The sequence below is a fragment of the Cyclopterus lumpus genome, chromosome 6, assembly GCF_009769545.1.
Source record: "Cyclopterus lumpus isolate fCycLum1 chromosome 6, fCycLum1.pri, whole genome shotgun sequence".
Lineage (NCBI taxonomy): Eukaryota > Metazoa > Chordata > Actinopteri > Perciformes > Cyclopteridae > Cyclopterus > Cyclopterus lumpus.
The window spans coordinates 10,166,406-10,181,726 of NC_046971.1; the positions used below are offsets into that span (position 1 = coordinate 10,166,406).

At 36.9% G+C, this 15,321-nt stretch overlaps 1 protein-coding gene across 1 annotated transcript in view; it reads left to right on the plus strand.

The window, feature by feature from the left end:
- Positions 1-13,943, plus strand: part of LOC117731995 (mucin-2-like) — a 28,350-nt gene extending 14,407 nt beyond the window's left edge. The window contains exons 32-52 of the mRNA XM_034534590.1: positions 441-941; positions 2,184-2,813; positions 4,680-5,519; positions 6,156-6,394; positions 7,211-7,382; positions 7,508-7,752; positions 7,849-8,032; positions 8,170-8,362; positions 8,453-8,631; positions 8,737-8,806; positions 9,162-9,301; positions 9,391-9,422; positions 9,505-9,673; positions 10,855-10,959; positions 11,053-11,093; positions 11,343-11,465; positions 11,818-11,919; positions 12,025-12,153; positions 12,537-12,576; positions 13,028-13,151; positions 13,322-13,943. Of these exons, the coding sequence (XP_034390481.1) occupies positions 441-941; positions 2,184-2,813; positions 4,680-5,519; positions 6,156-6,394; positions 7,211-7,382; positions 7,508-7,752; positions 7,849-8,032; positions 8,170-8,362; positions 8,453-8,631; positions 8,737-8,806; positions 9,162-9,301; positions 9,391-9,422; positions 9,505-9,673; positions 10,855-10,959; positions 11,053-11,093; positions 11,343-11,465; positions 11,818-11,919; positions 12,025-12,153; positions 12,537-12,576; positions 13,028-13,151; positions 13,322-13,502 (4,439 nt within the window). The 3' untranslated portion in view covers positions 13,503-13,943. The remainder of the gene's footprint in view (positions 1-440; positions 942-2,183; positions 2,814-4,679; positions 5,520-6,155; positions 6,395-7,210; positions 7,383-7,507; positions 7,753-7,848; positions 8,033-8,169; positions 8,363-8,452; positions 8,632-8,736; positions 8,807-9,161; positions 9,302-9,390; positions 9,423-9,504; positions 9,674-10,854; positions 10,960-11,052; positions 11,094-11,342; positions 11,466-11,817; positions 11,920-12,024; positions 12,154-12,536; positions 12,577-13,027; positions 13,152-13,321) is intronic.
- The last annotated feature ends 1,378 nt before the right edge of the window (positions 13,944-15,321 follow it).

Consider the following 15,321-nt stretch of genomic DNA (forward strand, 5'->3'; position numbering starts at 1 on the left):
AGACAAACCCACCACAACCCCAACAACGGAACACACTACTGCTGCCTCAACCACAGAAAAACCTAAGACAACATCGCCTGACTGCTCTGTTTGTAAGTGGTCAGAATGGACGGACACTACTTACCCTGTTTCTGAAAATGGTTTTGGAGATCATGAACCTATTGACAACATTTCTGATCTGGATCTGAGTGTTTGCAGTAAACCTCCGGAGATAGAATGTAGAGGAAAGGAATATAAGAACATTCCTTTAAAAGATCTAAATCAAAATGTAACATGCAACTCAATTGATGGACTAATCTGCCATGGCATAGACCAGGGTATACCTGCTGTTTGTCTTAACTATGAAATTCGAATGAAATGTTGCATTAACACGTGTCAACCTTCAACCACAACTGCATCCTCAACAACAACAACAAAAGGACGGTCTACTACAACCTCAGCAAAAACCACAGAAAATCTCACGACAAGGACAACCACAGTAAAGGAACACACTACTGCTGCTACAACAACTGAAGAACCTAGCACAACAGTAAAAATCACAGAAAAAGCGACCACAACAACAAATACAACTCCGACAAACACACCTACAATTACAAAAGAATCCACAACAATAACTACAACAATAGACAAACCCACCACAACCCCAACAACGGAACACACTACTGCTGCCTCAACCACAGAAAAACCTAAGACAACATCGCCTGACTGCTCTGTTTGTAAGTGGTCAGAATGGACGGACACTACTTACCCTGTTTCTGAAAATGGTTTTGGAGATCATGAACCTATTGACAACATTTCTGATCTGGATCTGAGTGTTTGCAGTAAACCTCCGGAGATAGAATGTAGAGGAAAGGAATATAAGAACATTCCTTTAAAAGATCTAAATCAAAATGTAACATGCAACTCAATTGATGGACTAATCTGCCATGGCATAGACCAGGGTATACCTGCTGTTTGTCTTAACTATGAAATTCGAATGAAATGTTGCATTAACACGTGTCAACCTTCAACCACAACTGCATCCTCAACAACAACAACAAAAGGACGGTCTACTACAACCTCAGCAAAAACCACAGAAAATCTCACGACAAGGACAACCACAGTAAAGGAACACACTACTGCTGCTACAACAACTGAAGAACCTAGCACAACAGTAAAAATCACAGAAAAGGCGACCACAACAACAAATACAACTCCGACAAACACACCTACAATTACAAAAGAATCCACAACAATAACTACAACAATAGACAAACCCACCACAACCCCAACAACGGAACACACTACTGCTGCCTCAACCACAGAAAAACCTAAGACAACATCGCCTGACTGCTCTGTTTGTAAGTGGTCAGAATGGACGGACACTACTTACCCTGTTTCTGAAAATGGTTTTGGAGATCATGAACCTATTGACAACATTTCTGATCTGGATCTGAGTGTTTGCAGTAAACCTCCGGAGATAGAATGTAGAGGAAAGGAATATAAGAACATTCCTTTAAAAGATCTAAATCAAAATGTAACATGCAACTCAATTGATGGACTAATCTGCCATGGCATAGACCAGGGTATACCTGCTGTTTGTCTTAACTATGAAATTCGAATGAAATGTTGCATTAACACGTGTCAACCTTCAACCACAACTGCATCCTCAACAACAACAACAAAAGGACGGTCTACTACAACCTCAGCAAAAACCACAGAAAATCTCACGACAAGGACAACCACAGTAAAGGAACACACTACTGCTGCTACAACAACTGAAGAACCTAGCACAACAGTAAAAATCACAGAAAAGGCGACCACAACAACAAATACAACTCCGACAAACACACCTACAATTACAAAAGAATCCACAACAATAACTACAACAATAGACAAACCCACCACAACCCCAACAACGGAACACACTACTGCTGCCTCAACCACAGAAAAACCTAAGACAACATCGCCTGACTGCTCTGTTTGTAAGTGGTCAGAATGGACGGACACTACTTACCCTGTTTCTGAAAATGGTTTTGGAGATCATGAACCTATTGACAACATTTCTGATCTGGATCTGAGTGTTTGCAGTAAACCTCCGGAGATAGAATGTAGAGGAAAGGAATATAAGAACATTCCTTTAAAAGATCTAAATCAAAATGTAACATGCAACTCAATTGATGGACTAATCTGCCATGGCATAGACCAGGGTATACCTGCTGTTTGTCTTAACTATGAAATTCGAATGAAATGTTGCATTAACACGTGTCAACCTTCAACCACAACTGCATCCTCAACAACAACAACAAAAGGACGGTCTACTACAACCTCAGCAAAAACCACAGAAAATCTCACGACAAGGACAACCACAGTAAAGGAACACACTACTGCTGCTACAACAACTGAAGAACCAAGCACAACAGTAGAAACCACAAAAAAGGCGACCACAACAACAAATACAACTCCGACAAACACACCTACAATTACAAAAGAATCCACAACAATAACTACAACAATAGACAAACCCACCACAACCCCAACAACGGAACACACTACTGCTGCCTCAACCACAGAAAAACCTAAGACAACATCGCCTGACTGCTCTGTTTGTAACTGGTCAGAATGGACGGACACTACTTACCCTGTTTCTGAAAATGGTTATGGAGATCATGAACCTATTGACAACATTTCTGATCTGGATCTGAGTGTTTGCAGTAAACCTCCGGAGATAGAATGTAGAGGAAAGGAATATAAGAACATTCCTTTAAAAGATCTAAATCAAAATGTAACATGCAACTCAATTGATGGACTAATCTGCCATGGCATAGACCAGGGTATACCTGCTGTTTGTCTTAACTATGAAATTCGAATGAAATGTTGCATTAACACGTGTCAACCTTCAACCACAACTGCATCCTCAACAACAACAACAAAAGGACGGTCTACTACAACCTCAGCAAAAACCACAGAAAATCTCACGACAAGGACAACCACAGTAAAGGAACACACTACTGCTGCTACAACAACTGAAGAACCTAGCACAACAGTAAAAATCACAGAAAAGGCGACCACAACAACAAATACAACTCCGACAAACACACCTACAATTACAAAAGAATCCACAACAATAACTACAACAATAGACAAACCCACCACAACCCCAACAACGGAACACACTACTGCTGCCTCAACCACAGAAAAACCTAAGACAACATCGCCTGACTGCTCTGTTTGTAAGTGGTCAGAATGGACGGACACTACTTACCCTGTTTCTGAAAATGGTTTTGGAGATCATGAACCTATTGACAACATTTCTGATCTGGATCTGAGTGTTTGCAGTAAACCTCCGGAGATAGAATGTAGAGGAAAGGAATATAAGAACATTCCTTTAAAAGATCTAAATCAAAATGTAACATGCAACTCAATTGATGGACTAATCTGCCATGGCATAGACCAGGGTATACCTGCTGTTTGTCTTAACTATGAAATTCGAATGAAATGTTGCATTAACACGTGTCAACCTTCAACCACAACTGCATCCTCAACAACAACAACAAAAGGACGGTCTACTACAACCTCAGCAAAAACCACAGAAAATCTCACGACAAGGACAACCACAGTAAAGGAACACACTACTGCTGCTACAACAACTGAAGAACCTAGCACAACAGTAAAAATCACAGAAAAGGCGACCACAACAACAAATACAACTCCGACAAACACACCTACAATTACAAAAGAATCCACAACAATAACTACAACAATAGACAAACCCACCACAACCCCAACAACGGAACACACTACTGCTGCCTCAACCACAGAAAAACCTAAGACAACATCGCCTGACTGCTCTGTTTGTAAGTGGTCAGAATGGACGGACACTACTTACCCTGTTTCTGAAAATGGTTTTGGAGATCATGAACCTATTGACAACATTTCTGATCTGGATCTGAGTGTTTGCAGTAAACCTCCGGAGATAGAATGTAGAGGAAAGGAATATAAGAACATTCCTTTAAAAGATCTAAATCAAAATGTAACATGCAACTCAATTGATGGACTAATCTGCCATGGCATAGACCAGGGTATACCTGCTGTTTGTCTTAACTATGAAATTCGAATGAAATGTTGCATTAACACGTGTCAACCTTCAACCACAACTGCATCCTCAACAACAACAACAAAAGGACGGTCTACTACAACCTCAGCAAAAACCACAGAAAATCTCACGACAAGGACAACCACAGTAAAGGAACACACTACTGCTGCTACAACAACTGAAGAACCAAGCACAACAGTAGAAACCACAAAAAAGGCGACCACAACAACAAATACAACTCCGACAAACACACCTACAATTACAAAAGAATCCACAACAATAACTACAACAATAGACAAACCCACCACAACCCCAACAACGGAACACACTACTGCTGCCTCAACCACAGAAAAACCTAAGACAACATCGCCTGACTGCTCTGTTTGTAAGTGGTCAGAATGGACGGACACTACTTACCCTGTTTCTGAAAATGGTTTTGGAGATCATGAACCTATTGACAACATTTCTGATCTGGATCTGAGTGTTTGCAGTAAACCTCCGGAGATAGAATGTAGAGGAAAGGAATATAAGAACATTCCTTTAAAAGATCTAAATCAAAATGTAACATGCAACTCAATTGATGGACTAATCTGCCATGGCATAGACCAGGGTATACCTGCTGTTTGTCTTAACTATGAAATTCGAATGAAATGTTGCATTAACACGTGTCAACCTTCAACCACAACTGCATCCTCAACAACAACAACAAAAGGACGGTCTACTACAACCTCAGCAAAAACCACAGAAAATCTCACGACAAGGACAACCACAGTAAAGGAACACACTACTGCTGCTACAACAACTGAAGAACCTAGCACAACAGTAAAAATCACAGAAAAGGCGACCACAACAACAAATACAACTCCAACAAACACCCCTACAATTACAGATGAATCCACAACAACAACCACCACCACAACAACTACAATCATAGATAAAACCACCACAACCTCAGGAGAGGAACACACTACTGCTGCCATAACTACTGAAGAATCAAGCACGCAAGTACAACCCACAGAAAAGGCGACCACCACCACTACAAACACACCCACAATTACAAATGAATCCACAACAACTACATTCATAGAGAAACCCACCACAACCCCAGTAGAGGAACACACTACTGCTGCCTCAACTACTAAAGAACCAAGCACGCCAGTAGAAACCACAGAAAAGGCGACCACAACAACCTCTGAAAATCCCATTACTACTGCTGTTGCAACAACTAATAACTCCATCACAACAACCGCAGAAGTTTTTACAGATGCTGTGGTTACAACAACGATACCATTAACAGGAGCCATTGTTACAGTTACAACTGCAACACCCTCAGTAACGCCCATTACTGAAGCTCCAACTGTAAAACCTTCAACTTTTCAGACCTCAACAACAGGCAGAACAACGTTATGTTTCTGCAAATACATGGATACATTTTTTACTCCTGGTAAGTATTTGGTTATTGTTCATTTTATTATTATCAATATTTCGCTCACGGTTACATGTGTCCTCACAATGCAACTTGCCACGTTTAATTACAACAGGCAGCCTAAACTCTAAGGTATTCATGTTCTAAGGTAAAATCCTGTTGGCATAATCAACCATATAACCATAATCCACAGTCTGAGTGGGCCTGCAAATTTCTTTTGGATCTTGTACAAATTTCGATTTGGTAAAATGTATGTACATGCAAAAACTATTTTCTTTATTTGGTTCACGCAAGATGTTTTTCATCTTTGTCTATGCATTAGTGGCTCCTTCTGGTTGGTTATGGCGCCTGCACAGTGGAGGGATAAGTTACCACTGGAACTAGAAAGTTCAGTCATGACTATGTTCCTATTGACGTCTCTCGCAAAAATGTGGCAATTGGAACTATTTATGATAATGTAAAGTAAATTTAGTTCTGATTATGGATCCAGACAGACTTTATAGTTCAATGTCTATTTAGACAACTTGAATGTGATTAGACTAGTATTCACCAATGTTGCATTTTAAAGACAGCTGTAATCCTGGCACTGTTATTTGTTTTTCTCACATCATTAGTCATTTTGTATTTAACTGCCTTGATTTTATTCTCATACAGGTAGCTTCATGTACAATAAGACTGATGGAGAAGGCTGGTGTTTTACGGCATATTGCAATTTGGCATGCAATGTTGAGAAGCTTGCTAGAGCATGTCAACCTTCGACTTCACCAACTCCTACCACCACTACCACAAGCTCTGGCACTACAAAACCAAATAGCGCTACAACTGCCAGTACAATTATTTCAACCACACAGGGGCCTCGCAAAAACTGTCCATATCTGCAGCCACCTCGAAAGGTATTTGAATTTAGTTAAACAAGGAACAAATCATCTTAACTGGCTTTGTTTACAGAGTCTCTATGCTGAGAGAGAGCATGAAACAAGGTATGTGATTCCTTTGGATAAAAGGAAGGCACTTTTAATCCATATCCTGCATATTCTCTTTGATCTTTTAAGCTGTCTTTGAAACTATCAACATTAAAGTTGAACAGTAGTCGATAAATTCAACATGCAATTTCTGATTAATTTGAAATGCCTCCAATACGTCCATATTATTGATGAGTACTTCTTTGTTGATTTTTCCACCTTATAAGTCTTCCCTTGAAAAAGTCTAAAGTAGAGTAGAAGTATTTTATATCATTAGATCTCTTCCCCGAGTAGTTTCAGAATATTGGCACAAAGGTCAATGGTTGTTTAATATAATTTAAAAACCGAGGCTAATCTCTTTGGGATCTTATCCCAAACTACGTTAACATACAACATAAAAACACTTTCAAGCACACCATAAGACCAACTCACCACATACAAAAGCAGACAAAACTAAATAGCAAAACAAATAGCTACATACATAAAAATGATTTGCTGTACCTCACTACAGATTACATCTACAAATAAATCCAACATAACAATTATTAAAGAATGTCAACCCATTAGTGGGATTTATAATAACACATATGCATATACTGTGTCTCATAAGCATTAATCTGTCATAATATCCTTGTTTCATGGATAGCATGAATTCTAGATGTACATGCTGTGCATGCGTGCACCTTGGGGGCTCTAACATAGTGTTTATTTAATAGATTACTAAAAGTACTATTTTTCCATTTACAGGACGGTGAGTCCTGGAGTTCAATCAACTGCTTCACAGAAAAATGTAAAAATGGAAGCGTAATAACAGATCATGTACCATGTGGCCCAGTGACCATGCCTGTATGTGAAAATAAGTATCCACCAGTCAGGGTTTATGATGAACAAGGCTGCTGTTTCCACTATGAATGCAGATGTAAGTTCAAGTGAAAACCTTTTAAAATGTCCCATTCAAGCAACATCTTTAAATGCCGACCTAAACATATATATAATATTTGTATTGATGTGAAATGTAATGTAATCTCAATCTAATATTCGCAGGTGTGTGTGCTGGCTGGGGGGATCCTCATTATATGACATTTGATGGCCAGTATTACAGCTTCCAGGAAAACTGCACATATGTCCTCGTCAAAGAGATCATTCCTCAACACAATTTAACAATTCTTATCGACAACGAAAACTGTAATCCCTCTGGAACTGTGACCTGTCCTAAATCCTTGATCGTGTACTACAAAAACTATAAAGTTATTTTAACACAGGAGAGAAAACCAAAGACTGTAAATAAGGTAAATTTGAGCTCAATAATTGTAAACTTATTTAAATGACTTGACCTGAATACATTTCAATGATATGCAATGCTAATGATGATGAAACATGTTTAGGTGTTCATCAACGGCAAGCAGGCATTACCAACCTACTCTAATGATGACTTTACCATAACAAGTTCAGCAATTGAGCTGGTGTTGAGAATCCCGGAAATTGAAGCCGTTGTGAAGTTCAAAGGGCTTTCATACAGCGTTGAATTGCCGATTTCCCTTTTCCACAACAACACAGAGGGACAGTGTGGTAAGCTGATAATCAATGTGCTGTTTGAATAACACATACAATAAGAGTATATGTTATGCGATGTTATTTAATAGGAAAGTGCCAATGGATGTACCACGTGTTCTAATATGTGTCATGTTACTATTTACTTTCACAAGGTACCTGTGACAATAACACGAACAATGACTGCAGATTACCAAATGGACAGATTAATTCTGCATGCTCTCAGATGGGACAGTGGAAAGTACGAGTTAATAATAAACCATATTGTGACAACCAACCACAACCAATACCAACACCTACAGCAGGAGCACCCTGCAAACCGGATATCTGTGAAATTCTGAACAGCAAGTAAGAATTTACAGAATACATATGAATACAATATGTCAATTAATTTTTTAGTATCACTCTGATTAACTTCCTTCTGATTTGTACATTAAGGGTGTTTGAGGAATGCCACAAAGTAATCTCACCAAAACCATTTTACGAGAGCTGTAAATTTGATGTTTGCCACGTGGGGAATTCCACCATTGGTTGTTCCACTATAGCGGTGTATGCCATGATGTGTGGTGAAGCATCTGTCTGTATACCCTGGAGGAATGCTACAAACGGACAGTGTGGTAGGAGCGGTTCAGTTTAGTAGAAAGCTAACATTGTCATTTTCAGATGTGCAGACTACCTTTTTTCATCATTTTTATGTTTAAATCTATTTTCTCTTGTTGTAGACTATACATGTCCACAACATATGGTCTACAAACCTTGTGGGACAACTTTTATTCCAACTTGCAATGCAAGGTACAGTAATCGTTCAGTTCTCGTATCAATATCATAAATCAAATAATGTCAGCAGCTTGTATATTTACATAACTAAGAGTCTGTAGCCATGCTATCGGCTCTGAGACGCTGTAATTAGGTTGAACCAAATGCAAACATCAGCATGCACAACATGCAGACAATGACAATGCAAACATGCTGATATTAAGCAGTAATGTTTACCATTATCACCATCTTAATTGTGCGTGTCAGGCTCCTAGGAATGTAATTTGTACACTGCATTATAATTTTGCACTGCATTATACTTATCATATATGCATCATTTATTAATTAATAATTATGTTTGTTGTTCACCATTAATTGTCTTTATATTTAGATACAATGAGAAGCAGACACGACAATGCCTGGGGAAAAATGGCAAAATAGACGAAGCTTGTAATGCCATCATAGAGGGATGTTTCTGCCCGGAGGGGACAACCCTGTTCAGCTCAAATTCTGACCAATGTGTCTCCTCCTGTATGACCATTTTACTGTTTTAAAGAAAAATCTAATTCTTTGTGAATGAATTAATGTTCAGGTAAACTAATTGTTTTGTATCATCAAAGGTTGCACTGGACCTGATGGCCAACCTAAACAGGTACATGCTGCAATGCTTGACTGATAATCATTATTATGTGTATTTGTTGAACGTTACAAACTCTGTTCCGTCATTCAAACAGCTTGGTGAGACTTGGCAGAATGACTGTAAGCAGTGCACTTGTGATGAGGACACACTGAGTGTTCAGTGTGAGCTTCTCACATGTCCCACTCAAGAGCCAATAACCTGTACCGAGGAAGGTGAGGTGTTGGTGGAGCGCAAAGTGGACTGCTGTATGAGACTGACCTGTGGTGAGTGATTAAAAGGGACACACCTCCATCTGCCGACAATGTTTAATGGAAGGATCTTGAGATGATTTAGGGGGAACCTTACTGATTTTACACATACTGTAAATATAATTGTTCTCATAATAAGGACTACCACTCAGTTTGTGAAAACAGTTGCGTAAATCTTCTTTCCTCTTTTGTATAATAGCTTTCTGAAGCCAGAGAAAATACACTCAGATGCAAGTTTATTAGGTTGTCCTTGCTAAACCTTATACCGCCTAATTCAACTATCCAGTTATAAATCCTAAATACCTCATTGTAGGTTCAAATGTTCAGTTTTGTTGAAACGGTTTTATAGAGTGTATTCAACTTTATGATCATGTAGTTTGTAGTGCTGTTGAACTGTTATTGGCAAGGAAAGCACTTTGAGTATTCTCAATGATACTGATACAGTATATTCAGTTTACAGTATTTACAGTAATCGTACATGTAAAACATTCTGTAGAGAATCCAGCACCTCTTAAATCAAGCTTACAGATGCTCTCGCTAACTCCCTAAACTCGTATTTTGAGCATTTTCCAGAAAAAAGACAAAACACAAAATAATCAAAGTGAAAGACAACTTTATTATTATTATTAATATTAATATTCGTTAGTAATCGTTAGTAATCGTTATTCATCGTTGTTTTTATTTCAGTTTTCACAATAATATTGTTATCCTGAATTATTTCGACCACAGGAATTGTGTATAGTGATAATCTGATATTGTACCCTCCTGCTGACTCCACTCCCCAAAACCGGACCGGTACACCTTTTATTACCTCCAAGATGTCGTCCTTTTATGCAGTTCTTTGGTTCCCCTATTTTAGTTTGTCTATTCTGCTTTATTTTGTATTTGTAATTTTCTATTTCTCTATTGTGTTCATTGCCTATATGGCATTGTCTCCTTTGCCTCATGTATTTTCTGAAATGTTTACTTGTATTGATGTTATGTTTTTACCTTGCTTCTATGTAGAGCACTTTATAAACCCTGTTTTTAAAGGTGCTATATAAATAAATGTATTATTATTATTATTATTATTATTGTGACAGTCCTTTATCACTAAACGTGGCAGTGTCTGCTGCTGTTTATAATTAGTCAGTGAATCAATCAGTAAAGAATGGTGCTTGTTTAATTATGAAATCTGTTTTTATTTTAACCAACAGAATGCAATACGAGACACTGTTCGTCACCAAAACATAAATGCAAACTGGGATTTGAGTTGGACATCCACATGTCAAATGACACTTGCTGCCCGTCTTATCGCTGTGGTAAGCTTTCCATATAAATTTCAGGTCCCTTTTCTTATTACTATTGCTTTACACTATGCATAAGCCATAATAATATTTGTCATTTGAATATAGTACCCAAAGGTGTCTGTGTCTTCAATGATACTGAGTACAAGGTAAGGAATAATATACTGTATACATCTTAAATGTGAACAAACAAGTGTATACTTGTTTGTTAAAGTGTTATTAAAACTCTGCAATCTTTAAGTAGGTCTATAAATTAAGTATTATCTTAAGAATAGTATGTAAGTTAAACATAGATCGCCATTCTTCTGTATGTATTCACACTGTTGTTAGACAATAGGTATTTACAATAATTTGCTGACCTTTAAATGAAATACAGCTCAGACTTTCATTGTTTACAGCCAGGTATGGATTTCTCCAAAAACCCATGTGAATCATGCCGCTGTACTAAAACTCAGGATCCCAGCAGCAAGTTGAACGCCATTGAGTGTAATGTGATACAATGTAAAACATTGTGTTCAGAGGTACGTTTGCATGTAACTATTAACGGCATTGCAGTTTTTAATCAGATAGGAAGCTAGTAAAGTGTACAATCTATTTTAAACATGAAAGCACATGCTTTCGTGTTGATCTGTATGCCATTTGCAGATGCATAGAAATAGCTGTTTATGTGGACATGATGAGAGGTTTGATGATATCAGTGTTTGAAAAGTTTGACAAAAATACAAAACTTGACGAAACTACAAGATTTTTTTTGTATTACTTTTCCAGGTTATATCTAATTCCTAGTCATGCAAATGTGTTTGTTTCCATTGCACAGGTTTAAGACAGCTGTCTCTGAAACACCATTTTAAAATGTGCACTTTTTCCTAATAGGGCTATGTGTATGAAAACCAACCTGGACATTGTTGTGGATCGTGTAAACAAACCAGCTGTGTTGTGGTGGTCCCAGGCGTCACTTCTCCAATCATTATTAAAGTAAGTTCAGTGTAATGGGAACATCTTTAGAAGTCTGTAACTTTAAATGTTGGTATCCAGTTAATGTTTATGTTCACTAATGTATCTCTTCTACACCTCTTACAGCCTTCTCAGTCTTGGTCTCCACCAAATGATAAGTGTGTCACGTATGATTGCCAAAAGGTGAAGGATGAGTTCATAACGTCTAAAAATCTAACAACATGTCCTGCATTTGATCCAGCAAACTGCGTTCCTGTGAGTATAATCCAGTCGTGAAACAGAAGTTCTTATTTCTGTCAGTTAATAACTTATCCAACAGTGCACTTTGTATCCAAACTGTAGAATATGGTGTTAGTTTAACTTTAGCTATTTCTGCGTATGCATCGTTTACCATCCACAAAAAGTATTTACATTTCTGATTGTAGACTTTTGGTAAATGGGATGAAATTAGATGAATGGGCAATTAAAAATATGACAGACGTCAATAAACACAATTTTCTGAAATACACAAATACATAGTGAAGAAGAAATTGCTTTATATATTGCACCAGTAATACTATACATGACTCATAACATAAGAGACTATATCAGTCCGTGTTGTCTGTCATATTTTACAATCCATATTGTCTATATTACAGGGAACTGAACAAAGTGACATCAACGGTTGTTGCAAAACTTGTAAGTATGATTCAATAAACGTTTTAATTTAAATAACACATTATCACTGTCATCCTGTGTTACTCTTATCGACACTGGTAACAATAAATTGTAGGGATGTATCTGAAGACTATTTTCATTATAAATTAATATGTTGATATTTTCTGGGAATGTTCATAGTTCAGGAGCTGGATTTTTGATTAACTTCATTTGAGTTAAAAGAACAACTCAAAATAAGAATCAATTATCAAAAATATTGTAGATCATTTTGACAAGTCTTTTATATCACTAATTGAGCTCCATTCTTATCAATAGTGGGGAAGCATCTGTGGTCAATCAAAACCTACAATTACATTTTGGCATAAAAACAGAGCCCAGAACTCCACATATTAGACTCTATATTTAATTTTGCCACTGAAATGACGTTAGCTTTTACAGCAAGATGAAAAAAATGTTCATGTGTCCTTCACAGGTACTCAAAGAACCAACTGTCAAATGAACAGGACCACCATCTATCTGCAGACAAAGAACTGCAAGTCAGTTGTGCCAGTGGAAATCACAGCCTGTGCAGGACCTTGTGGAGCGTCCTCATCAATGTGAGATTTGTAACTAAATATCTGAGAGATGGACAGGACAGACTACTTAATCAATCATGCTAAAAAAAACACCTGTCAGGTTTCCATGTGTAGTTTCAAGATAGGTGTTTGTTCACAGTGAACAGCAGGTGACTGACTCTGATCCTGTCTGAAACTGTCTCTATTCACAGGTACTCTGCGGAAAACAAGCGATTGATGCATTCGTGCTCATGCTGTCAAGAAATGGCAACCAGTAGGAAGGAGGTGGAGATGGACTGCATCGATGGCAATAAGATAAAGCACACTTACATTTCAGTTGACAAGTGTGGTTGCCAAGTCGCTGAATGTATGGACATAAAAAAACAAATGTAAAAATGTTGCAAGACAATTTCCTACACCCCTGGAAATCGTCTATCTATACTCATCACTTTCTCATTTATTGTCAGGGAGGCAGGTCTGCATAGTGCGCTGTGATGACAGCACGTGCTTGTGTCCTGGTGTTTCTTTTAGCTTTTGAAACTTAACGATGTGGTGTTTTTAATCTTAGAGGGTGTTTCTCTTTATTTTACTAAAAAATAACTTATAAAGATAAAAGGCACAAGAATAGATTCAGATATTACAGTACATTTCAGCAATATTTTATTTTTGGGAAAGGGATTATATTTGTGGAAAAATGTGAAAGATTAAAAAAAATATATGAATTTGAACTCACAACCCATCAAATATATATATATAAGGCTATCGTTGTCCTCCATCTTATGTGTCAAAAATGTGAATGTCTTGATTTTCATTAAAGTCTCAGGTTTACTCGCTTTTGTGTGTTCTTGTTTTTTTTCACAGGTATTTTTTTATGTGGATTTGTCTTGAAGTTGGTAGTGAGAAGAATCTATAGCAATTATATTTATTTTACCTATGTGCAGTGCACCATCATTTATAGTTGTATATGTATTATTTTTCTATTATTTGTATATGTAGTCAGTGACAGTCTACTTTCAATAATGAATCAACTAAAAGAAAGTGATAATTCTAAAAACAATTTAAAAAGCGTCATTTTTTCCACAATATACAGTAAGCAAAACATTGTATTTACTAGTGTACTGTATTATCTAGTCTTAGCCCTTGGTGCACAATCAAAACAAGTTATTAACACATTGTTTTATCTTGGTTGAATTAACAAGGTTTCTATCATTCCTAAAGCGGCCATTGAATATACACCTAAATATAGACTAAAGTATAGTCTAGCATATAGGGAAGTCCATAAGTATATGATGTTCAGGTTGTTGTAACTTGAGTATGAGAGTTCAGTGATGACTATAGAGACAACTTGTGTGACTAGATAATCTCAACTCAAGTTCCACCTACTTAAGGCGGTTTTTGAGAGGTCTTGATAACACTTTTTGGTCATTTTGGAGGCTGCAGTTTGTGTTGTATCAAGAAGTGTTTCTAATATTTTGTCTTGTAGTCGACGAAATACAGTTCGACAATATTACAAAGTACAGCCTTTAAAATGACCTCATACAAAGTCTTTACCTGGTCCTGGGTGCAGTTCAGTGAATCAATAACAAACAGGAAATTATGAATGAATGCCTTCCTCTCGATATCACCAATGATGTTGTTCATTCATTATTTACTAAGGTTATTTAAGAATTAATAAATTCATTAATAATTCTTAAAATATTGTTATTGCATTTTCTTTCAGAAAACTATGTTTGACAGAGTGCTCCTCACAAGTACAGGGCCAGAAGTCTAGGTCATTTATACTCAGTGGTAGAGTAAAAAAGTACATTTACATAAATTATCCAAATGTACCCCTTTTTTTCTGGCAGCATCCAACTGTTTGGAAGCAAACATAAATATCAATAATGTATAAATACAAAAGTAATTAATTAAATACAAAGCATATTATTAAGCGTCTAGAAAAGTGCTATATAAAGTCAAAGTATTATTATTATTATTATTATTATTATTATTACAATTTAATATGAATAAAGATTCATAGCTATGTTTGGTTAAAATCCCCCAAATTATATTGCACCAGATTTGACAAAATATGAAATTTAAAACAAGTTTCACATCATCATTTATATTATTCGATTATTGGTAGAATTGTTAATATGGTTAAATTGTTCAATACATATATTTTTGACGGAACTGTTTCTTTATCCTGTTTTCCAGTCGGAACGTTTTTAAT